The following is a 26,954-nucleotide window of genomic DNA, read 5'->3' as shown; positions in this document are numbered from 1 at the left end:
TCCGAGCAGGCTTTGAATTCATTAGTAGAATACATCGCTCGCCGTGATTGGCCCAGTGTATACTGTATGTAGCCGCAGTTACCGTACATACACACATCCAGTGGTCTGGTTACCGTAGGGACGTACCGGTACGTACCGTATCTATCATAGGGACATTTGTTTTGAGCCAGCTTGGCTCAGCACGGTATATTGTATGTACATTACTGCACATCCAGCCAGCTTGACCCAAACAAACTCAAGGTTCACATTTTATACCCCGCGTATAAGACCACCCCCAATTTTTGGGGTATATTTTTAAGTATAAAACGTAGTCTTATACGCCAGAAAATACTGTATTTTGTTATATTGTGTACTGCACGCTGGGGATGGGTCCTGGACAACAGGTATGTTTCCCCACTATTTGGGTTGTGGTGCCCATAATGCTGATTATTTAACTAGTATACTGGTGGTGAGCCGTAATATTGTTCGCCATATGCTAGAACTAAAGACTATTTGCTTTGTGGAAAAAAATTGGTTTCATTTTCCTGCTTTTGAAGGAACAAAAAAGATTGTTGTATTTTTAAAAGTGGCTGCTTGGTGATCCCGAGCTCCTCATATTAAAAAAATAGTTTCCATGGTAAACTTCAGTCCCCGTAATGTTTGTTCCACCCCCCCTCACTGGTGCCACCATCTTTGAAACTCCGTTATGTGCACAGATGGACCTTCTGGACTTGGCAGAGACCTTTGGCACATCTATGGACATGCAAAATTTCCCTGCGCATGCATAGACAACCCCGGGGTCCGGAACCTCCATAACTGTGCTATCTTTCCACATGCGCGCGGGAAAATCCTGCTCATTTGTACATGTGCTGAAGGTGTCTGCTGGTCCTGGAGATCAGGCAGAGCACATCTGTGCATGCTTAGAATTGAGTGCAGCTTCATTATTGCCTAGGCACAAAAAAGTCAAAAGCACTGTGGGAGAGGGAGAGAAAGAGGGCTGGAACCAAATGTTTAATGGGGTGAAGGTTTGCTTTGAGTAACATGAGCATTGAAGAAAGAAAAAGTGACACCAACACCAATAGATAAAGTAGATCTGTCATCAGAAATATATTTTCATGGTAAAGAGAAACATCAGTCGCTATAATGATGGCCCTGACCCCCCCCCACCCCACCCCCACACCAGCTTCATGTGTGCAGGGGCTCTGCCTGTAGTTCTTATATTTGTCTCCAAAGTAACAAAATTGCAGTCTGATCCAGGGGCGTACTGACAACTCATGGGGCCCCTGGGCAATAGGGGATCATGGGGTCCCTGTGTCTTTGCCCAAACTCAAAAAAACCTATGAAAAAGGTACCAGGGGCATCTCGTGGGGCCCCCTACTGACCCCGGGCCCTCGGGCAGTGCCCGAGTTTCCAAATGGTCAGTCCGCCCCTGGTCTGATCATCCTGCAGCTGACTGATGACATCATTTCAATCTAGGTAGAGTCACTTACTGGAGCTTCTAAAGGTAGATGTTCTTTAACCAAATGCATTCTCTGCATTAAGGTAAAAAACCTTCTGCATGCAGCTCCTCCATCTTCCCCATCAGCCACCCTCTCCAACCGTCCTCCCTGAGCCCAATCTCAATCCAGCGATGTGCATGATCGATCTCGGCTCTCGCTCCTAATAGGCTCAGAGACAGCAGAGGGAGCCATTGGCTCCTCTGCTGCTGTCAATCATAGCCAGTGAGGAGGCAGCGGGGGGCAGGACCAAGCTGGTCTCTGTGTTTCAGTGGACACACAGAGTTGGCTTGGGAGCGAGCACACATGAGTACCCTATAGCAAGTGGCTTGCTATGGGAATGCTCAGCAGAGATGATTTCCCAGGAGCATTGGTGGGGGACCCTGGAAGAAGAGGATCGGGGCTGCTCTGTGCAAAACCACTGCACAGAGCAGTTAAATATGACATGTTTATTGCTGTAACAAAAAGAAACATTTTAGGTTTAGAATGACTTTAACCACTTCCCTGCCGCCCTATAGTAGATATACTGCTACAGGGCAGCAGGGGTGCGCAAAATCACGTATATATACGTGATTTTGCATTTCAGGGTTGGGGGCACGCACCGCGGCTGTCAATCACCGGTTCCCGCTGGCACCCGGTGATTACCGAGCATCTCTGATGGGGAGGAAGACTGTTTTGTTTACAAACATCCCTTTTCAGCCCCTTCTTGTCTACATGCACTCACTCCAACATTAGCTGCACATCATTGCTCTGGACCGGATTCCTGATAGTGACAGTGGTGGACCATGATTGAGTAATGTCAGCATAGCCTCTTGTAGTCTGATCAACTGTTGTTGTTCCTCTCTCTCTGTGAGATCATAATTCAGAAGTGACGAGGATTTTGTCACTTCTGGTTTCAGTTCTTAGTTTGCTGGCCTGTTACTGGCCAGTGAAGCATCTGATCAGACTGATCTGTGTCTGATTAGCTGTACTGGTGGCAAGAGGAGAAATCTGGGGTCTAATAGACCCCAGATCTTTCCATAAAGTGGGCCTCTCATGGCTCATGCTATCACAAGAGATGTTGTTCATCCCTTGTGATAGCAATAAAGTTGAAAAAAAATTGAAGGGACAGTGTAAAAAAAGTTTTTAATAAAAGAAATATTAATAAAAAAAAAATTTAAAGTGCTCCCCCCATGGTCTTGTGCAAATGTGAATACGTAAATCACACACGTGTTGCGAATGTCAGCGTGGTAGCAAAAATTAGAGCACCAAACCTCCTGTGCAACTCTAAACTGGTAACCTGTAAAGACTTTTATAGCATCGCCTATAGAGATTATTAGGTACTGTAGTTTGGTATTATTCCGCGGACGTATGCAAACTTAAAATGCGGCGTGTTTGGTATCTATTTACTTGGCATAAAATTATCTTTTTAAGCGGAGATCCACCCAAAAGGGGAAGTTCCACTTTAAGGATTGGTCCCCCACTCCCCTTTAAGGATTGGCACCTTTGGGGACCAGGTACCCAAAATTGACAGGTACCCGCTTCAATGGAGATCGCCTAGGCGATCAGAAGTGGAAGTTGTCCTCCCACCTTCCTCCCTGTAGTCTTCTGGGACACGTGACCTGAAGACTATGGGACCATTCACAAGGCACAGCACTACTCACGGGTGTGCAGTGGGCACCCAGGTGTGAAGTCGGAAGCTGTCACAGCTGGGTGCCCACACTGAAGATGCCGGCGCCGGGAACACAGGGCAGCTGGTGAAACAGGCTGCGGGGAGGACACTGCAGGATCAAGGGTCAGGTAAGTGTCCGTTTTTTAAAAGTCAGTAGCTACAGTTTTTGTAGCTGCTGACTTTTATTTTTTTTATTTTCACTGGAACTCAGCTTTAATTTTACCAAAAATGTTTGTGTTCACTAAAATGTATTAAAGTGTATTTTTTCCCAAAAATTGCATTTGAAAGACCGCTGCACAAATACCATATAACATTGCAACACCCACCATTTTATTCTCTAGGGCCTCTGCTTAAAAATATATAATGTTTGGGGGTTCCAAGTTATTTTATAACAACAAAATGCTGATTTTTACACGTTTGTGAGAATTGTCAGAACTAGCTCAGTAGGCAGGTTGTTAAACTCTAAGGCCCCATGTACACGGGACGCTTATGAATGATGGAAACTGACTGCTGGAAAATGTAGGTTAAAAAACGTCTGTTTAGCCATGTTTGCATAACTTGTTTATGCGCATTTATGTGCGTTTGCGTTTAGAAGCGTCTTTTAAAGATAGGCACAGGAGAACCTCCCAAATGCCCAGAATGCACTGAAAAATGGTAAATTATTAACTATTTCAGACTGTTTCAGAGAAATACAGAGAGTAGAAGCAGATACAGAAGTATGTGTTGAGATTAGCTTAGGTGTGAGTTGCTCATTAACATTTCTTTTGTTGCCAAGGATGGGAAAGGTGTCTGGTGGAGGGAGTCATTAAGGCCACCTGGCAGGGGGTCTTCATGAGGAATTTGAGGTGTGAATGGTCATTAACATATCTTTTGTTTCCAAGGGTGGGAGAGGTCTAAGGTGTGAATTGGTCGTTACAATGTGTGACGAACTTGGTAGGAACATCCTGTGTTCAGTGTTTTGTCCATCTGAGTACCTTGAAAACATTTTGCATGCATTTTTTAGGATGAAAAAAGGCTCTGGACAGCATTCGGAACTGGAAGAGTTAAAAAAAAATTTCAAAAGCAAATGCTTATAAATGTGATTTGCTGCGATTTGCTGCATTTTGCGTTTCAAACGCTGATAAAATCGACTGCTGAGCGCAAGTTTTCTGCTTTCAAAAAAAATGACTGTAAACACAAATGCCTGTAAATGACGATGTATACATGGACACATAGGAAAACATTAGGGAGAGTTCAGGGGCTGCTGAAAAAAACGCTGAACAGCTTCTAAACGTGAGTTTATCAGCTTCAGTGTACATGAGCCCTAAAATCTGCATCACTGTGCTGCAACTGAGTAATCGGTTATCTAGCAAGCGCTACCTAGAAAAAAATATATTTCATTTAATAATATATGAAGAGAGCGGCTAGAACACCAAAAAAAGGTAACCAATACACCTTCCAGGAAAATATGTAGAAAATATAGGTGCAGCGCTATAAATAGTATGAACATATAATACCATATATAGAACATTAATCAACATGCAATAGCGTAGTGATTATATTAATAATTCAAAGCAAGTGATATAACGTCCAAATGAGAAGACGTGTGATATGGAGATCTCGTAGAGTCCCTGTTTAAGGTGGGAATATGTGATCCAGAGGTGGTAGATAATGAATAGAATGCGCACTCACCAGAAGTGCGTATTAAATACGCATTAGGAAAATCTCCTGTCTCATCAAGCACGTGAAGGCTTTTCTGTATTCAGAACATGCTGCATTCACTATCAACATCTGGTCACCGACCAAAACAGGATACTGGGGTTCATCTTTCGTTATTCATTCACAGCATCACGGAGTCACCTTTAGGGGCAGGCACTTCAGAGGATGGCGCTCACAGAGAGAGCCCAATAAGGGACATCACATAGTGTGATATTGTTTGATGACCGTTTATTGATGTATAAAGGTAAAAAATGACAGATACTGACCAAAAATTCAGGATGGCCACCAGCGGTGGCTAGATGTCCAGAAGCTGTAGCCCCTCTGACGCGTTTCGTGCTAAGCACGTATTCATAGGGTGCAGGGCTTACCTGTGCTGCAACTGTGTGCATTGTATGCAGTTGAAATGCAGTTGTGGCATGGCCCCATGCACTTGATTGGGTCACATTCAGTGGTGGTACTGCCTGATGGACATGACAGGGGGTATAATTTTTGTTGTGGCCAAGAAGCAAAGCATCATGGTCATGGCATGTGTATAACCCCATTGGCTGTCTTTAAGGCTTAGGGGAGTGGAGATGAAAAACAGGATTCAAGCGCCTCTTTTTACCTCCCCCTCCAGCCGCAAGTGAATAAAAAATCCTAACTGATATTTTCTATTTTCTTTACAGCTTTACTTTTGTCTTAAGTTTCCTTTAAGACCAGCACACTGTGGAACCTCTGGGCAGATTTACCAACTCATGGTCTTCCTTGCATGTTTTATTTCAGATCTACAGACTACGGGACGACATACGAGAAGCTGAATGATAAAGTCGGATTAAAGACCATCCTGAGTTATCTTTATGTCTGCCCTACAAACAAGCGCAAGGTAAGACCGGCCCTTAAATTTCCCGTTATTTTAGGTCGACTGTGCTTGGATAACCTTCTCTGCTCCCGCAGTCTATTACCGTTGACACAAGCCTTATGACTGTGAGGCGCAGGGAAATATATAAGAAAACAAATGGAAGCAGAAGCAATTCTCGGCATGCCTTGCAGCTGTTTGGCCGACGCTGATAGAACGGCTCGTTAAGATTTCGGAAGCGGTGCCATAAATACATGTTTTTCGGAGGTTTCCACATTTACTTTGACACGTTATTATGGGACAAATACTTGCTCATTTTTTTTTTTTACTTTGGCCTCGGTCACAGTGCTTCTCTGCTGTGTCTCAATGTTTTTTTTTTGTCTCTTCTTTTACTAAAGGAAAGAGGTCCTCTTACTGACCAAAGGACTAGGTCCATTAAGGGCAACAGGGACTAAAAATGGTCTTTGAATTGTTTCTTAAAAAAACTGTTCAGCAGGTTGCCAATATAGCAGAAGAGCTTTTGGCAAAATTTAGCGGCATTTAATCCATAACTCTAGTTTCTCACCTATCTCCATTTAAATTTGATATGCACTGTTTGGCATAAAGCTAATATTTCATTATTCGGTAGATGCTGGAGAGTTAAAGCTGAAGTTTATATATGTCAATTTATACATAGTTATATTGGTCCACCTTGGACCATTGCACGTATGTATGTACCATTCCTATGGAAGCTATCACTCCAGTAGGCACTGCTACACCAGAGATCTCCACTAACTTCCAGGTCCTGTGCCTAGTGTCTGCCCTGCTGCATTATGAACACAGGAGGTTGCTTGATCGCCATTCAAAGAAGACTTCCCATTTTCTCAATGAATGCAATGCATGCTCGGAGTGAAGGAGGCGGAAGGGCAATGACTTCACAATCTCCACCTTGCCCAATCACAAAACACTTTGCATCCATTGAGAAAATAGGACAATCGCAGCTTGTTTCCTCCAAGCCTTCACTCCTTCCTCCAGCAGGCAACACCTTCAGGGCTTGATCCCAGGAGACCAGATCCCAGCTCCCTTTTATGGCATGGGAGAGACTGAATTTCTAGAATGACATGCTCACAGAGCAAATGCAAGGAAGGAATAGACAGAACAAGAAGTATCTCAAATATTTAATAGTTTTCAGCATGCCTCACCAGGTTCTCTAGGCCCACTGATTGGCTAGGCCAGCCTTTCTCAACCAAGGTTCTGTGGAACCCTAGGATTCCTCCAAAAGTTGCCAGGGGTTCCTTGACCAATGAGCAATTTCTGACTTTCAGATAAGTTTCCACTGACACCAATGATCTTTGTACCTATCTGAGAGGGATTATTCAGAATGGCCCCAAATGTAATGAACATTCTTCCCAGTTACAATTATGCTAATGTACTGTGAGCTGTAGGTATAGTAATGCTTAGGTATTCCCTGAGCCTGGAAATTTATTCCAAGGGTTCCTCTTTGTTAAAGAGGTTAAGAAAGGTTAAGCTGGGCTATCAAACACCCATAACATGGAAAGATAACTCTCTAGCACGCCCTACTAGAACAAGCAAAAACAACACGTGGCAAACAAAATATAATCTTAGAAGCACTCCTGTTGAGGGACAGATAAGCTGCCTACAGCCCACTTCTGACTACAGAATTTACAACTACACTAAAAGGAGCTTAGAAAAAACTACATCCCTAAATAAGTATGTGCATGACTTAAAATATTTAAATATGTGACAGGGTTTATTTAAATTATACCTACCATGAGAATATCATGTAGGCTGCCATTTTTTAACTCCTTTTGAAAAAGGTTAATTGCCTGGCTTTCTCTGTCTTCAATACTTTCTAAGTCACTGATCCAAAACATGTATTCTGTTTTGAAAAGATAAAAGTGCATAAAGTAGATCTGAACCAACCGCAAAACCCATATAAGCTTCAACATATTTTTATCATTTCAGAAGCTGCCTTTAATCCTTTTAAAGCGGACCTTACATTTTAGGCAAGGTCTACTTATTTAGTGATAGCCAACTCCTCCTTCCTTAAAGGGGGAACTTCATTTTATTAAAACATAAAATTCAGCAGCCATAAATTCTGTAGATGTAGCACTGTCTTCTTTGGAGCTGATTGTTTGATGGGATTTGGATCCCCGTTGCCGCCATCTTGGATGAGGATGCTGGCTGTTACTTCCTGCTGTTTCACAGCCAGTTCCCCATGTTCTCAAAATTGCAAGGTGCTCTCAGATTGGTCCCATGGTTTCCTGGGATGTGTGACATGTTCCATAAGGTTGCAAGGTTGTGTACCATGGGGGGGAAAATAGTCATTTATTTACCATTGGTGGACTTCTTTAGTGCATGGGCTGACATCATCCTCCTGCCAACCACATCTCTAGGGATTGTGAGCAGCCAAATCTCACAGGAAGATGCTGTAGCACAGAGCAGATTTTCTTCTCCTGAGATTTAGCCTTCTCAACATTCCCCAGTTGAAGGAGCATGACATCACCCTCACCTAGGTGCTGCAGGAGCAAATTAGGGAAAGATAAAACTAATATCTACCCCTTCCCCCAATTTTTTTTTACACTTTCATTCAGCATTTTAGGATGGGGGAGGTAGAGTACTTTAAATAAGCAGACTTTCTTTGAAGTAGAAGGTCCAATTTAATACAGCATCATACATTAATAAATTCCGTGATGATCCTACCAGTAAGGTCATTGTTTTGGTTGCTTGCTGGTATAGATTGTGACTGTCTCCCAATTGTGCTTCTTGTGCTGCTTTGTTGGGAACTTCACTACACACCTCTTCACCTCTTCAAATCAGAGAATGCTTTGCATTAATGCAGAAAATGCAAAGCAGTCCCTAAACGGTGCCTATGCCCAGCATCCAACAGCGCAGCTGTTCGGCCCAAGACCAAGAAGCTAGTGGAGATCAATGGAGTAGCAGTGTCTACTGCAGTGAGTTACAGCTTCCAGTGGTATCGGCCAGGTATGGTATATACATTGTACTTTTAAGCTGGAGCTCCAAGCTGGACCAATGTACTCTAGTTATGTATAAAATATCCATACCTAGAATTCTTTAATGGGTTAAAAGAGAGATAGAGGATTCACATCAAAGGTCCAAGTACATATTCTTGTGTGTCACACTAGGCCAGTACATCCAAAATGTTCACTCATACTTTCATCTGGCGTGAACAGCCTAGGCTTCCTTTACTGCTCCATTCCTTACTGAACAATATACAGGGTCTCTTTAATTTTCAAAAAAGGTCCAAACTAGGTTTCCTTCACAACTAAATCACCTTCTCTCCATGTCCCACTTTCTAATGGGGAGAATACAGGGAAAGCACTAATGTAAAAAAACACCCAAGCTTTAGAACTACTTTAACCAATAAAATGAACCACATTTAGCACACACTAAGGTTTCTACAGACATTTCTCACACCTGCCTGAAGGTTTAACAATACTAGACACACTAGGCCACGGTGATGACACCGACATCTACAAAAGGGTAATTACTTTCTGCACTATAAAGCAAGGTATATCCTACCTAGTATTTTTAAGTTTATTTCCACTTTTTCAGCCAAATTGGGGTAACACACCCTTTTTTTACGTCTTTATTCACATAGCATAACTTCAAAAAAATATTTAAATATTGCAGCCTTTTTTAGATGCTCTATTCTGGATCCTTGTAGGGTTCCTCCAGAAGTTGTTTAAGCTATGGCTGATTGACCTCCCATCTGATGGTCATTCTGAGATCAATGCAACTTGACAGAGCCAGTTGCATGAAGCCAATGATCTCTTTAGCTATCAGTAGTATTCTGACCACTACTGTAAGGGGCATTCTTCACAATAACCACCAATGTAAGGGGCATTTTACCCACTGACCACCCATGTAAGGTGCATTCTTTTCAATAACCACCAATGTAAGGGGCATTTTACCCACTGACCACCCATGTAAGGTGCATTCTTTTCAATAACCACCAATGTAAGGGGCATTTTACCCACTTACCACCATTGTAAGGGGCATTTTACCCAATGACCACCGTTGTAAAAGGCATTCTTTCCAATAACCACCAATGTAAGGGGCATTTTACCCACTGACCAACATGAAATTGATTTTAGCAGGGGTTCCACAAGACCTAAACATTATTTCAAGGGTTCCTCTGGGGTAAAAAGGTTGAGAAAGGTTGGTTTAGGGCAGGGGTCTCCAAACTTTCTAACCAAAGGGCCAGTTTATTGTCCTTCAAACTTTAGGGGGCCAGACTGTTGCTAGCAGAGTGAAAATTTAACTGTCATCAGTGGCAGTAAACATCGATATATTGGCATTAGGTTGAGGAATAGAGCCCCATTGTTGGTATCATTGGGAGGAATACTGCCCCATTGTTGGTGTCAGTTGGCAGAATAGTGTCTTGTATCAGTGGAAGGAAAAGTACCCCAAGGGCCAGGTAAAGGCAAGCAAAGGGCTGCATCTGGCCCCACTTTGGAGACCACTGGTTTAGGAGCTAGGCTTCTTGCATTGTCTGTATGTTATGAGGACAGACTAAGGACACACTCACATTGACATTGTTCAAAAAACCTTGCAGTCAGCCATGACACCTTGTGAGAAACATCTAAAAGGTGAGAAATATTTAAAATATTTTTAGGCATGCAATGTGAATGGGAACACATAACAACCATATAGTGGGATTTTCTAAAAGTTGACTGCAACAATTAAAAAAAAACTAGTCACTGGCTAGTAAAGCTGTGTTCAGTTGTGCCCGCTTTGGGATCTATAATTTAATTTAGTATTCGCCCCTCACTTCTGAGGGTACTGCTGCCTACAATGAGCCCAGTGTGTCCCTGTGTGTCACTTTCGATCACGTGTGTCATTTGAAATTGCTCTGGCTTTGTCCATTTGAGCTATGCTATCTACTCAATTTTACCATTCAAAGACTGTTGAGGCATTTGTGATTTTGTTGTGCAGGGATAATAGACTTTTGCAGCATTTTTACAGGCAATAGGTTCTTGAGCTGACTCAGATGTTTTATATATATCTTTGGATAGTTTGTTGGAAGTTGGATGAAATTCTGACAATTGGAAGGCTTTTTCTTTTTCCTTAATGATCATTTTCAGCCTCATTACAGAGAATGAGAGTAGCTAAGCCTGCAAAATCACGTTGTTTAGGGAAGAAGACGCACAATGAGACCTGTTTTCATGCTGCGCACTAAGTAACGTTTAGAACGGAGGCAAACAAAATGGGGCGTGAAAGGTCAATTCTTGAAATGCCAATTGACAGTGAAATTCCGAATTGGAAATCAGGTTCATGCGGTTGGGGAGTTTCAGCAAATGTTATTACACAAAGTATTCTGCCACACTGGGGTGTTGTTCCAATTGGCACTGGGCAGTGTTTCCACTCGAAACTTATCAATGAAAGGTCAGCATTAAATTCTGAAGCGCAACAATAGTTTTATTATCTGTTACAGTAATTATGGGTTTTATTTATTTATTAGAGTGTAGGGCTGTTTTTTGGTCATATGATGGCCTGTGCTAAATGTTGTATGTCCTCTCTGAGGAAAAGACAAGCAAATCTGACGAACTTTTATTATAAAATCTGGACTATAGCGGTAAACAAAATTATATGCTCTGTAGCAGAGAATAGGTGCAGGAACTCCCCCCTTCTGAGACACTTCGGGGTTTATTTACTAAAGCTGGAGAGTCCAAAATCAGACTCCCTTCTGCATAGAAACCAATCAGCTTCCAGGTTTCATTGCCAAAGCTTCATTGAACAAGCTGAGGTTAGAAGCTGATTGGTTTCTATGCAGAAGGGAGTCTGATTTTGGACTCTCCAGCTTTAGTAAATAAACCCCTTCTTGTCTCCACCCCCCACCCAACTCTGAGCACCGTCTCTTGGTTCCACCCCCTGCCCACCTTCCAGTAACTCTCTTTTTAGAGAATACAGTGTGAAGCAGGGGCGGACTGACCATTTGGAAACTCGGACACTGCCCGAGGGCCCGGGGTCAGTAGGGGGCCCCATGAGATGCCCCTGGTTCCTTTTTCAAAGGCTTTTTTGAGTTTTGGCAAGGAAACGGGCCCCATGATTCCCTATTGCCCGGAGGCCCCATGAGTTGCCAGTCCAGCCCTGGTACGAAGTATTATTGTATGGAATTTGTTAACCCTTTGAGAACCAAGGGACGTATTTGTCCCATGTTTTTAATTGCGTGTATCATCTGATTAAAAACTTAAAACTCTTTTTTTTTTTGGTTTGAGTCAAAATATTAGTTCTTATCAACAAACAAGAAATGGATCTAGCTTTTTGCCAATTATTTCATGAAATGGCTTAGTTACAGCAACTGAAGTGTACGAACTTTAAAAACAAAAAAATGTATTCTTTTGGCGTTCCAAAATCTTACGGTCCTCAAAGGGTTAATGATAACAAGAAAAGCAGTAAAATAGATCCCCCACAGCTAGCAGCAATAGACCTCCCCCAGCAGCAATAGATTCTCCCAGCAACAATGGATCCCTGCAACAAAATACCACCACAGCAACATTAGACTCCCAGCAGCAAAAACAGATCTCCCAGCAGCCAACATCAATGGACTCTCCAGCAACCAGTAACAATAACCCCTTCCTCAACAGTAGATCCCTTCCAGCAACAATTGACCCCCCAACAACAGATGCCCCACCAGCAACAACAGACCTTCCCAGCAACAATAGACTGCCATGCAAAAATAGATTCCATTCAGTGCTGGAGGTGCCAGGACTGCATTGCCACAAGTTCCTGCTGAAAAAAGCTCTGCTGTGCGGTAATTTGCGCTCACCCCTGAAGGAGCTGCTGAGAATGTACCTAGGTTCTTCCAACTAGTACAGAGCCTGCCTGTCACACAAGCACTGTTTCATGCACAGTCACAATTCAGGCTCAGTTTAGAGGATGTCCTTTTAGAATTTATTGCTTAAAAACTTCAACAGGACGGGGATTTAGGGTCACAGGATACTCCAAAACAGTCAGTAACTACAGTAGAAGGACAAACTTCTCTCCCTAATCTTCAAAAAGCAGCTTTCCTGGAGGTAACTAGGACCCTACAGCAGCATATCACTGCTAGTCCATATACTAACCTCAGACTCTTACTTCCCTTCTTGCACTACTACAACTAACAGTCCCCTGCAAGGTGTTTACTCCCAGTGTCCCAGTAGATGTCTGCCATCCAGCCTTCACACGTAGATCCCCAGTGAGGGAAATTAACTAGTCCAGCAGCTGTTCAGGCCCAGACTACAACTTTTTGTCTCTCTGGCTATATCCCAGTGGCAACAACCCCCCCGAGACAACTAGAACCCTCCCTTGAGATAAAGGAACAATATGCTCAGGCCTCCTGCACATTTATTGCCTTCACAGCCACCTTCTGGATGCCTCCTTCCAGGGATTGGCTGGAGCATGATAAATATTCAACTGATCATTTGAATCTCCCAACCCTATGCCTTGGAAACATCTTCAGAAGCATATGGGAGTACTCAAACTCTCAGCTCACAAACCCTGGGCAGATGGATTCCAGGAAGTAAATGTTACATGAATCATCTGCCCTTACTTAAGATGGCCACAGCTAGAAATGTTAGGGGGGGGGGGTGTTTTGCAAAGTGATTTCTCAACAAAATAATCCATGGAGACATGGCTGGATGAAGGAGTTTGCTTTGAATAGTAAATATGAATTAAATAGCGTTTTCATTTTGTGATACAGTTAAAGCGTTACTAAACCCTCAACAGTAAAATCAGTCTGTAGATGCAGTAAAGCATGCTTGTTATACTCACTGTGGAACCTAAGGGGTTAATTATCTGCATTGTGTAAAAAGTCTGTTTGATCCTGTCTCCTCTGATCTTTCCCTTCTTCTACTGTCCCCAATCCATCTGCTGATAGAACAGAACCTTGGGGGCAAGCTGTACATGATCAGTTTAGTGTATATTGCTAGAGAGTTTTTTTTCTTGGGAGAGTGCATGTGATTGGCACAGGGCCAATCAGTGCTGTCCGACAGGGTCAGGGGTTATGCAGCCTCATAGAACAAACAGGAGAGAATGAAAATTCCTTCTACAAAATTTAACTAGTGCTCTGCTGGACACTGATTCTGTGTACTGTGAGAGACCAGTTATAGTGAATGCAGGGTCCAGGGAGACTAGATATAGTGAATGCAGGGTCCGGGGAGACCAAATATAGTGAATGCATGGTCTTGGGAGACCAGATATAATGAATGCAGGGTCCGGGGAGACTAGATATAGTGAATGCAGGGTCTGGGGAGACCAGATATAGTGAATGCAGGGTCCGGGGAAACCGGATATAGTGAATGCAGGGTTCGGGGAGACCAGATATAGTGAGTGCGGGGTCCGGGGAGACCAGATATAGTGAATGCAGGATCCAGGGAGACCGGATATAGTGAATGCAGGGTCCGGATATAGTGAATGCAGGGTCCGGGGAGACCAAATATAGTGAATGCAGGGTTCTGGGAGACCAGATATAGTGAATGCAGGGTCCGGGGAGACCAGATATAATGAATGCAGGGTCCTGGGAGACCAGATACAGTGAATGCAGGGTCCTGGGAGACCGGATATAGTGAATGCAGGGTCCTGGGAGACCGGATATAGTGAATGCAGGGTCCGGGGAGACCAGATATAGTGAATGCAGGGTCCGGGGAAACTGGATATAGTGAATGCAGGGTCCAGGGAGACCAGATATAGTGAATGCAGGGTCCGGGAAAACTGGATATAGTGAATGCAGGGTCCGGGGAGAGCGGGTATAATGAATGCAGGGTCCGGGGAGACCAGATATAGTGAATGCAGGGTCTGGGGAGACCAGATATAGTAAATGCAGGGTCCGGGGAGACCAGATATAGTGAATGCAGGGTCCAGGGAGACCAGATATAGTGAATGCAGGGTCCGGGGAGACCAGATATAGTTAATGCAGGGTCCGGGGAGAGCGGGTATAGTGAATGCAGGGTCTGGGGAGAGTGGGTATAATGAATGCAGGGTCCGGGGAGAGCGGGGAGAGTTTTGCTTTAACATATAATCAGCTTTCGACTAATTTTTTTATGGAAAATGTAGGACCTTTTTAAGGCATCTCTTGCTTAAATAGCTGATGGAAATGTCTACATAAGACACATTTTCTCATTCTGCCATTTAAGAAATACCGTACCTTGCAGAGCAATGGTGTGCATTAATTCAGCCCCCAGTTATGGGTCATGAAACCGCGTTGTGCCTAGACCAGCTGATATTCTTCTTACCCCGTGCGATCCTGATCTTCAGCTGATGGATGGCTGTCAGTTTTCTGCATGTTGAAGTGCAGGTAATGAGACATACAAACTCACTGAAGTGATGGAAGGTATGGATCAATCTCCTTTTAAATTAAGTGATTTAGATCAATACAGCCATCATCTGTTATTCAATGACACTGATTAAAAGAAAAGTAAAACCAGTCTGTAACGTCACAGAATACTGAAATGAAATATTCCCAGACAGAGATGAACAATCTGAGCTGTGTGTTTGTCCACAGACAACAGGCAACATTGGATTTTAGTGGGCTCTTCTACCTTCCCTACTACACCCAGACACTCATTGGCCCACCATTGGTGATAGATACATAGACTACAAGGCCTCCAATCCGCTTTTGCGTAATTTACTGGTTCAAATGTCTAAGGCAACAATTCTCAACCTTTGGAACCCTTGAAATAATTTTCATGTCTCTGAGACCCCCGGCTAAAACCAAATCATCACGGGTTAGTGGGGAAAATGACCCTTATATTGATGGCCAGTGGAAAGAATGCCCCCCTTACATTGTTGGTCACAATGCCACCCTTACAGATAGCTGAAAAAATGATTGGTGTCAGGCCTCTGACTCTGCCAAGTGATGGTGGCCCTGGAATTCTGTACGCACCCTCAAATGGGAGGTCAATCAGCTACATGTTGAGGAACTCCTAGCAACCTGTGGCGGAACCCTAGGTCTAGAGAAAAGCAGCAAAAATGCTCAGTGCTCAGGGCTTTTTGTTCTCAGAAAATAGGTGCAGGTACTCCCCCTTCTGAGTCACTCCTTGTCTTCACCCCCTACCCACTTCTGAGCACTGTTCATTGTTTCCACCTCCTACCCACCTCACAGTTTCACCCCTTTTAGAGGATATAGACCCAAGTATCATTTTGAAGTGCTAGGTAAGTTGTATGTGTATGGGATTCATTCATGATAACAAGAAAATCAGTAAAATAGATCTCCTGCAGTCAGCAACAACAGATCCCACAGCAACAATAGATCTCCAGCAACAATATGCCATCCCCAAAAACAATAGTCCCCCAGCAATAATAGACCTCCCCCAAACAAAACACCCTAGCCAGCAACAATAGATCTGTTCCAGAAACAATGGACCCCTGACAACAACAAAAGGTCTCCCAGCAGTCAGAATCAACAACCTCATCTAATTGCCAGCAACATAGACCCCTCCATCAGCAGTAAATCCCTGCCAGAAACAGTTGACCCTTCCCAGCATCAACAGATCCTCCAATAGCAACAAGGGACTTTCCCAACAACAATAAACCCCCCTGAAACAATAGATCCCCCAGTGTCAATAGTTCCCCAGCAGCCAGCAACAACTGACTCTCCAGCATACCCCAGCACCCCTTGCTAATACATACATTTAGTGCTGGAGGTGACAGAACTGCGTTCCCCCTATGTTCCCACTGGAAAAAAAGCCCTGGACCTTCTTAGGTCAGCAACTGATAGCTCTAATTTATCTAGTAACATCAAAGTTGGTGTTCACTCCAAGTCTCCAGTGGAAGCCTGGATCCTTTAAGAGCCACTAATTGGTGGCCCTAGATTCTGCAGTAGTGGCTGCCCAATAGAAACTGAATACCACGTTCCCCATGTGAGCAGTCACAGATACCTCAAGGTATATACAGGGATTGACTGACAACTCATGGGGCCCCCGGGCAATAGGGGATCATGGGGCCCCTTTGTCCTTGCCCAAACTCAAAAAAGCCTATGAAAAAGGTACCAGGGGCATCTCATGGGGCCCCCTACTGAACCCAGACCCTCGGGCAGTGCCCAAGTTTCCCAATGGTCAGTCCGCCCCTGGGTATATACAGTCTGAAGAGAATATCAAATTTAACTGTATATACCTGGATTCTCAACTTTGGGTTTTCCTCCCATTTTCAAGGGTGTCCCGGGAAGTAAACAGAATCAAACAATGTACTTAGGCTTAGTAGAAACCTAATAAACCCCGACAACATTAACAAGGCTCAGGATGGCTTTAGCTTAGCAGCAGGCACTGAATAGGGATGTTCTAGCTCAGCAATGGGCAAACTACGGCCCGCGGACCGTATACGGCCCGGCGGACCTTTTAATCCGGCCCGTGGAGCGTGATACTGTCAGGATGGCTGTCAGGATGTGTGTAGGCGGGGCAGCGTGACGAACGTGAGGGGAGCTAGGCTCCTCTCACAGTCTGCCCTGAAGACCGGAACGGCGCGGGAACACGGCGAGAGGAACGCACGGAGCAAAGGTAAGTGAATTGACACAGGGGGGACTTGGCTTACTACTTGGGGGGGAATAGTACTATGGGGGATGAAATACTATATGAGGGATGAATTAATATGGGGGATGAATTAATATGGGGGATGAATTAATATGGGGAATGAATTACTATAGGGGGGATGAATTACTATAGGGGGGATGAATTACTATGGGGGATGAATTACTATATGGGGGATGAATTACTATATGGGGGATGAATTACTATGGGGGATGAATTACTATATGGGGGATGAATTACTATATGGGGGATGAATTACTATGGGGGATGAATTACTATATGGGGGATGAATTACTATATGGGGGATGAATTACTATGGGGGATGAATTACTATATGGGGGATGAATTACTATGGGGGATTAATTACTATGGGGGATGAATTACTATGGGGGATGAATTACTATATGGGGGATGAATTACTATGGGGGATGAATTACTATGGGGGATGAATTACTATATGGGGGATTAATTACTATGCTTACTATGGGGGAATATTACTATACTTACTATGGATGACACATACACATCATTCATCTACTCTTGGTCCGGCCCCCGGGTCCAATATATGAACCCATTGCGGCCCTCAAGTCAAAAAGTTTGCCCACCCCTGCTCTATCTTATGGCAGGGTTCCTACACATCTCTAACAGAGATCACTGTATTCCCCCTGACACTGTCTTCATCTGCTTTGGTCCAGAATAGTGCCATCTTTGTTCAAACATTATCCAAAGTCACCGTTCTGGATGTCAGCTTACAGCTCAGAGATGTCAAAATCATATAAATCCAGATGCCTGTGCAGTTTTTGGTTGTGTTCACCAATATTTGACACATATCAGCCCCTGCTGTGGCTTTCCGTCTTGTGACATGCTACAAAGATAAAAAGGTGCAGTTTGATAACTAGACTAGATAACTAGATAACTAGAAGAAAAGACTGAGGAAAAGCTTTCACTTGCCTGCAGCAGAGTGATGAAGTAATCTCAGAGTGGACAAAGTCACTGGACTGAAGCTCAAGGACAGTTTTCTTTTCATTTGTTGTATAGTTATCTATTATAGTTCCTTTAGGAGGATCTGTTGTTATTCAGCCAAACATTAGAATGTAGAAAAATAATGATTTTGACTGTAGAATGATCATCCATAGCGGTTGTGGCATTTAAAAAACTGCTCACCTACTGGCAGTTTCATACACTGCAGCCTCTAGAGCAGCTATTCTCAACCAGGGGTCCCTAGAATCCCAGAGTTCCCCCAGAGGTTGGTATGGGCTCTTTGAGCTGTGGATGGTTGACTTCCAGTTTGATGCTGCCTGCATAGTTCCAGGATCAACAATACTTGGCAGAGCCAGCAGCATTACACCAGCAATTTTTTTTAGTTGTCTTAAGGGTGGGATTCTAAACACCACTGTAAGAGTTTAATTCGACTTTCTGGCCACAATAATATAACCTGACCCCAACATAACTGAATTTTGCAGGGTTTCGCTGATACTTGAAAATAGTTTTATTGGTTCCTCTGTGGTAAAAAGGTTGAGAAAGACACTCTAGAGTGTCCAGAGTAAGGTTTGAAAAAAGCAAAAATATATATGGAACACTGGTTGTGTGGGTGAAATCATCCTTTTAAAGTCAAACTTCAGACAGGTATATCCCCTCCCAATACCTTCCCTAAACCCAGCACCCACCCATTCAGAAAAAAAACCCAAAACGTATTTACTGACCTGAATCCACCATCACGTGACCCACTGTTGTACCTCTTCAGTAACTGGAGACTGGTAATCCACCACTACAGTCTAGGCTCAACACCCACCAGTCTTGATTCCACCTCTAATTGTGAACTCTTTACTGAAGAAGAAAAAAGACTTGGAACCTACCCACATGGAAGAAAAATATATTTGAAATACAAAATATATATATATATGTGTGTGTGTATATATATATATATACACAGTTGTGCTCAAAAGTTTGCATACCCTGACAGAAATTGTGAAATTTTGGCATTGATATTGAAAATATGACTGATCATGCCAAAAATGCTCTTTTATTGAAGGATGATGATCATATGAAGCCATTTCTTATCAAATAGTTGTTTGGCTCCTTTTTAAATCATAATGATTACAGAAATCACCCAAATGGCCCAGATCAAAAGTTTGCCTCCCCTGGAAAGTTTGGTCTTGGTACAGACACACAAAGTGACACACTCGGGTTAAAATGCCAATTAGAGCATAATGTCCCACATCTCTGGCTTTTTAAATTGCAATTAGCGTCAGTGTATAAATAGTCAATGAGTTTGTTAGCACTTATGTGGAAGCACTGACTAGGCTAGATACTGAGCCATGGGGATCAGAAAAGAACCTGCGTAACAAGGTAATGGAACTTGATAAAGCTGGAAAAGGACATAAAAAGATGTCCAAAGCCTTGAATATGCCAATCAATTCTGTTAAATCACCTATTAAGAAGTGAAAAGTTTGGGGATCTCTTGATACCAAGCCAAGGTCAGATAGACCAAGAAAGACTGCAGCCATAACTGACAGAAGCATTGTCCGGAACTCAAATAAAAACCCACAGGCAACCTCAGAAGAAATACAGGCTGCTCTGGAAAAAGATGGTGTGGTTGTTTTGAAGGAGTACAATACGGTGATACTTGAACAAAAATGAGCTGTTTGGACGAGGTGCCAGAAAGAAGCTTTTACTGCACCAATGCTACAAAAAAGCCCGGTTACAATATGCATGACAACACCTTGACATGCCTGACCGGGCCTTCTTGTGTCATTGATGCAGTAAAGGCTTCTTTCTGGCACCTCCACCATGCAGCTCATTTTTGTTCAAGTGTCATCATATTGTGCTCCTTCAAAACAACCATATAGTATATTGAAATATATTGAATACGGCCAAAATTGTAGCATTTCAATTATATGGCAGTATATTTGGGAAGAATATTTTTAAAATATATTTCAAATATATTTTTCTTCCATATGGGTAGCATGTCACATGTCCACAGATTCAGCGGATGAATGAGGTGGATAAAGTTTAGTGGGGGAAGGTTTGGGCCAGAACTTAGGTTTAAAGCAACTATATTATGGAAAAAAGTGCCCCAACAAATTTGCTTGTAAAATAAGGGAAGGAATACGTATCTTTCCCACTACCCGTGAACGCTGCTCCTTTCAGTAGAAATCTTTCTCCGATGTGCTCAGATAAACAAGCACTGATCTTGCTGATCTTCTGTATTCCTTGCAGCCAGTGGCTCATGGGGCCCCCGGGCAATTGGGGATCATGGGGCCCCTGTGTCCTTGCCCAAACTCAAAAAAGCCTATGAAAAAGGTACCAGGGGCATCTCATGGGGCCCCCTACTGACCTCGGGCCCTCGGGCAGTGCCCGAGTTACCAAATGGTCAGTCCGCCCCTGCTTGAAGCTTTCACTGTTTGCTCCTGATAACCTTCCCGTTACTATTATATCCTGTAATGAACAGAAGTCAGCAGAAGATAGCATTAAGAGCTGTAGAATTTGTGGACACCTGATCATCAGATCTACCTTTATGGGCAAGAATATTTAACATTCCTCAAGTTCAGGTGTTTCCCGTGAAAGACACTGTTAATAATTCAGTATACAAAGACATTTTAGACAATTGTGCATTTTAACTCTGGGGAAGATCCCTTTCTATTCCAGCATGACTGAGTCCCATGCCCAAATGCAGCTCCATAAAGACATGTTTTGATAAGGTTGGTGTGGAGAAACTTACTGAACACCTATAGGATGAATTGGAACATAAACTGAGAGCCAAGTTGTCTCATTCTACATTAATAACTGACCTTACTAATGCTGCTTTGGTTGAATGGGCACACATTCCCACAGGCATACTCTGAAATGCTGTGGAAAGTCTTCTCAGGACAGTGGAGAATGTTATAACCCTAAAGCAGTGGTTCTCAACCTTCCTAATGCCGTGACCCTTTAATACAGTTCCTCATGTTGTGGTGACCCCCAACCATAAAATTATTTACCCAGTAATTATAATTCATGAGTGTCGTTTTACCTCCAATACTGCTGCTTTCAACACAGTAGCTGCTTTTAACAGAGTAGCTGCTTTCAACACAGCAGCTGATTTCTACACAGTAGCTGCTCTTTACACATCGGAAATATGTGTTTTCTGATGGTCTTAGGGGACCCCTGTGAAAGGGTCATTCGACCCCCAAAGGGGTCACGACCCACAGGTTGAGAACCACTGCCCTAAAGGAAGATGCCAACTCCTTTAATGTCCATGGTCTTGGGATATCCAACAGCTCATATAGGTGTGATGTTAGATGTCAGCATATGCTTGGCTGTATAGCATAGGTGTACCAAATAATGTATCTGCTGAGTGAGTTTCATATTACTCCTATGTAGGAACTGCAATATCTCAGCAGCGTGTTTGGACAAATGATGGCATAAAGATGATTAAACTCACATAACAGAACAATAATGCATTCATTACCTGGCCTGGCTAAATCCCTTCACGGGACGCCATCGATACACAAAAGATGCACTGAAGGTTAATTAAGTAGACGTATTCACAAGGTTTACTCTGCATTTCTCGGCCACGTTTTTTTTTTTTTTTTAGACAGCGGCAGGCTATGTTCGCGGCTAGATTACACTCTCGGCGGTAACCCATCAACATGGCTTAACTTGCTCTTCCTTTCCAAGTCTTTTGCTTATATCCGTAGAGATGGGAAATTATTCTGCTGCACCAGGACTTACAATTTCATTAAAAAAGAATGACACCGAGTCATTGTGAGTAGGGGTGACATGGAGATCTGTGCGCTTTTCTGAATGTTCTAAAAAAAAAAACAATTACAAAAGGGATTATTTGTGTTCCACCGCTTTACGCTTATGATAGAGGAGAAAGAAGAAATCAAAAAAAGGTTGGCATGTAATAACGTTCCTGATTAATTTTACTTGTTTCCAGATTGGATGTAGAACAGGAACAGAATTTCTTTATACTAGAAAAAGCACAAATACAGATTGGAGGAAAAAAGAAGAGTGATAGAGAGATGAGCTTGTAAGCATGGCTTTCCAGGGACAACCTATTTCTAGATTTTGTTTTGCCCCAAAGCCCACACCTTTACTGTATGTCTGCACAAGCATGTACTTATGATGGGTTTGAGACCCTTTCCATCCCCCTGATCCAAATCCATACCAACCCACTTTTACACCTGGTGCACACCCTCATGTGGAACCCTGCATTCTACTTTTGGTTATAGGTTAAGACTCAGAAAGTCCAGTAAAATACCTGGGACCCATGCGACATGGGGGCCCAGGTCATCCATTGGTTCTATTGAGGAGGGAGTTCTCCTTTCACCTCCAGTAGGTTGACCCCTTCCCTTAACCCTTAATCACTGCTAGCTCGTAGGCCAGTCTGGTTTGCATTCAGCACACAATTTCCATAGAAGTGGTTTGAATTCCCATAGAAGGGTGATACTCTAGTCCAACAAAGTGGAAAGTAGGGGTAATTGCAGTACTCACATTTACCATTACACACCCTCAGCTTCTTCCTAATTCCCATTCCAAGATCAGAACCCACAACTTCAGGCTTGGCCTCTCCTAAGAAGGGAAGAACCCATACACGCAGCTCTTCTTCTACCCCTTGGGTGCTCGCCTGCGATACTGCAGAGACATTCTCTTAGTGCACCCTATCTCTTAAAACTAGGGAAATGCCTCTCCATCCACTTACAGATCAAATTTCATAGAAGAAGGGAAGCAACCCTTTTCTACAAGCTCATGGCTGTGCTACTTATTCTTTCACTGTCCAATCACAGGCCAGTGAAAGGTGCAGGATGACCTGGACTCATAGGAAATGGGCTGAATGAGCTTGGCCATCAAAATTAGGACATCTTGTCACAGAAAAAAGTACTGCAGGGGAAACTCTGGATTGAAGATGAATATAGCAGTGAAATATTCTTCAATTATTTTATCTTTTAAAGGGCTATTTATTTTGCGTTGTCTTTTTCTAGCTAGGACTCTGTGTCAAAGAATTCACAGGACCTGCCTTTTGATAGTAATGGCCAAAACAACAAGTAATATAACAACAAGTAATATAAAAAAAAATGTAAAAAATGTAAACTCGATTATTTTTATCTAACTAATAATATTTAAAGATATAATAATAAAGGCTATGGCAGTAATATTTTTAACAATAGAACTGAATTGGGGAATTTGAAAAGACTCTTTTTTTCTGCATGGCTAAACTGGTAATATTTACCCTTCTGGGAGGAAGGGGTAGTGGTGTGGTGGCTGTCTTCCTTCGAGTTGAATCCTCAAGAGTTGTGATAGGTTGAACTCAACGGACATTCTGCTTTCATCAGCCTTATTAACCTTTGAAACCACACTATATGGTAAAAGTATGTGGACCCCCTTGAAAGACATTACAGACAATTATGCACTTGTGGTAACAGTTTGATGAAGGCCCCTTCTCTGTTCCAGCACCTCTGATTACAAAGTCAGCCTCATAAAGACAAGATTTAATACGTTTGGTGTGGGGGAACTCAAATGGTCTTCACAGAGATCTGTGACCTCAATCCTAAAGAACATGACAAGGTATACCAAGCCAGCTCTATAAAGGCATGGTTCGATGAGTTTTGTGTGGAGGAACTCCAATGGCCTGCATAAGGCCCTGACCTCAACCCTACTGAACACCTTTGGCATGAACTGGAACATCCATTATGAGTCAGGTCTTCTCATCCAACATCAGTACCTGACCTCACAAATGCTGTTTTGGCTGAATGGGCACAAATTGCCATAACAGTCTCTTCTATCTTTCATGACTCTATTAGTGGGACCTCTGTCCTGAGATTTCTGGTGTGTATCCTTGCTGCACCTATTATGAGGTGTTCCCTCCATCATTTCACTGACTTGCTGGGTCTGGACACCTGCTGTGCCCAATATGAGGGGTTCCCACCATCTTATGCTAATATTTTGGCTCTGCACACCTGCTGCATCCATTATGAGGGCTTCCCACCATCTCTGCATGAGTTCCTGAATCTGCACACCTGCTGTGCCCATTATGAAGGTTCCCCACTATCCCTGCACCAAGTTCCCAGCTCGACACACCTGCTGTGCACATTATGAGGATTTCTCACTATTCCTGCATTGAGTATCCAACCGTGCACACCTTCTGTGTCTGATAGGGGTTCCCACTATCCCTGGCCTGGGTTCCCAGGTCTACACACCTGCTATGAACATTATGAGGGGCTCCCATCATTCCTGCTTGATTTTCAATATTGTATAAATTGTAATAGGAGTTGCTCGAACGCATAACGTTAAGCAGATACATTGATAATTGGACAGGAACAGAGCCTGGAATAAAGGCAATGAGATCTCTCCAAGACATGTAAGAGGCCAGGGGCTGACTCAGCCCTTAACAAAGACTTTTAGTAGATCTGACCCCTTGAAATATGAATACAAGCTTAGAATGTGATGTTGTTCATTTTCAAACACATTTACTTGCAAGAAGAAACTTGCATTTGAATGAAGAAATAATGAGAAAACGACTCTGCATTCCCTGGTTCACTCATTATCATTAGTGAATGGAGCTCGGTGTTTCTGGGCTGTCTGTGTACTACGTTCCTGGAGGCTTGTTTGCCTCTGAGAGGTAAATAAATTATTTTCAGCTCTACATAAACTGCCCAGAACTAAGTCTCTTGTTTCTGATATTTGCATGACAAAAGACTTGATAAAACTGCTGATATGTAAATGGTTTATGTTTTATGAAGACCACTGTAGGGCTTACTGATTCTGTGTGTCCAAAATCACTGTTACCTTAAGGTAGAATTTCAAAAGTAAATGTAAATCTTTTAAAATCTGCAGAGTTCATTCAAATAGTCCCTGGTGATTCTGCCATGGAGGTTCTTGTTCTTGTTATGGGGTGACAACGGTTTTCCCCTGTCTCCCCACTGTACTCCTACTTTGTCACCCTGTCACATGCGATTCCAATGAAGACTACCCATAGCCATTTCAGCACTCAGCTTAAGGTCTTTGCCTAGCTGCTTTCCGTTATAGGGTGACATCACTCTGTTCATGTCTCCCACTTGTTCTCCTACATTGTCACCCGCTCACACGGGCTTCCAAAGGAGGACTACAAGTGACCATTTCAACATACAGGTCCTTTCTCAGCTCCTTCAGTGACAGCGCATCTGTAGCACAGTTGTACGGTTGTACTCACCTAGTGCATTGTCCCATGTGACATCTGTTATTAATCCACATTAAATTTACTCACAATGTGAGCTACACATCTGTAGCACAGTTGTACATAAAACACAGCTAAATCCAGATCACAGGAGAACTTCACCGAGATCTTAGCTGACTTACATTTTTCGGGGGCTCTACCCTCTTCCTCAGAACCTGGCTCTGAGGAAGAGGGTAGAGCCCTCAAAACGCGTAAGTTCCTTTTGAAGTTCTCCTGTGATCTGATTTATGCTGAGTCTTATGTACAACTGTGCTACAGATATGTAGCTAGATATATGCTGTTTCATTCACATGCCTTATGAATAAATTTAATGTGGATTAATAATAAATGTCACATGTGATAATGCACTAGGCTAGTGTGCCCTCTTTTGCTTGTGTATTATAATTGGTATTGGGATTTCCCCAGTCCTCCAGAACCATTACCAGACTATCACACTCATGCGCAGGAGGTGGTTTGTTTTGCATATACCTTCGGTGACATTACTCTGCTCCAGTCTCTCAAATGTTCTCCTACATTGTCACCTTGTCAATGAGGACCACACCTGGCCATTTCAACTCACAGTTTAGGGTCCTTGCTCAACATCTTCTGTTATAGGGTGAGTATGCTCTGTCCCTACCTCCCAATTGTACGTTGTCTTGGAAATTCGCTTTAACGAATTTCTCCTTACTGTGAGTACTCGCAGTTGGATGCGCAGCAATCCCCCATAAAGCTGTGCGAATCTCACTTACCACGACTGCAGCTTAGCCCCAAGATTCCTGCGCCTCCCACTGGGTTAGCTTCTGTTGAGATGTGGGGAATTGGAGCTCCGTTACCCAGGAATGATCACACCACACTCTCAGGTTGCTGTTGGAATTCACATAGAGGAAGTTTTTATTCTCAGCCTCTGGTTTTATTACAAACACACACATGCCCCCCCATGAATAAGGTCAATCCCCTCCCACAGAACAATGCAATGGGGAGTGCCTATACACAGGATGTACAGTTGCAAGAAAAAGTATGTGAACCCCTTGGGATTACGTGGAGTTTTGCATGAATTGGGCATAAAATGTGCTCTGAACATCATCTAAGTCACAACAATAGAAGAACACAGTCTGCTGAACATAATACTACACAAACATTAGATGTTGCCATGGTTTAATTGCACATAACATGTAAACATTCACAGTGCAGGGAGGAAAAAGTATGTGAGGCCCTAGCTTAATGACTTCTCCCAGAGATAATTGGAGCCAGGAGTGAGCCAACCTTGACTCCAATCAGTGTAATGATATTGGATGTGTTGCTGACAGCTGTCCTGCCCTTAAAAAACACACACCTGTTTTGGGTTTACTGGTTTCAAGAAGCACTGTCTGATGTGAACCATGCCTCGCAGAAAAGAGCTCTCAGAAGACCTACAGTCAAGCATTGTTGACTTGCATGAAGCTGGAAAGGGTTACAAAAGTATCTCCAAAAGCCTTGATGTTCATGTGTCCACGGTAAGACAGACTGTCTACAAATGGAGAAAGTTTAGCACTGTTGCTACTCTCCCTAGGCGTGGTCGTCCTGTAAAAATGACTGCAAGAGCACAGCGCAGAAT

General features: G+C 43.1%; 1 protein-coding gene across 8 annotated transcripts in view; it reads left to right on the top strand.

Moving 5' to 3' along the window:
• Positions 1–26,954, top strand: part of SORCS1 (sortilin related VPS10 domain containing receptor 1) — a 1,076,837-nt gene that overhangs the window by 480,344 nt on the left and 569,539 nt on the right. For all 8 annotated transcript variants that reach the window (XM_089660690.1, XM_089660686.1, XM_089660688.1 and 5 more), the window contains exon 3: positions 5,587–5,686. In XM_089660690.1, the coding sequence (XP_089516816.1) occupies positions 5,587–5,686 (100 nt within the window). The remainder of the gene's footprint in view (positions 1–5,586; positions 5,687–26,954) is intronic.

Source organism: Staurois parvus, unplaced genomic scaffold (genome assembly GCF_062004578.1).
Source record: "Staurois parvus isolate SC_StPar_1 unplaced genomic scaffold, SC_StPar_1.0 ptg001263l, whole genome shotgun sequence".
NCBI classification, from domain to species: Eukaryota; Metazoa; Chordata; class Amphibia; order Anura; family Ranidae; genus Staurois; species Staurois parvus.
This window is presented reverse-complemented; position numbering and strand designations above follow the sequence as displayed.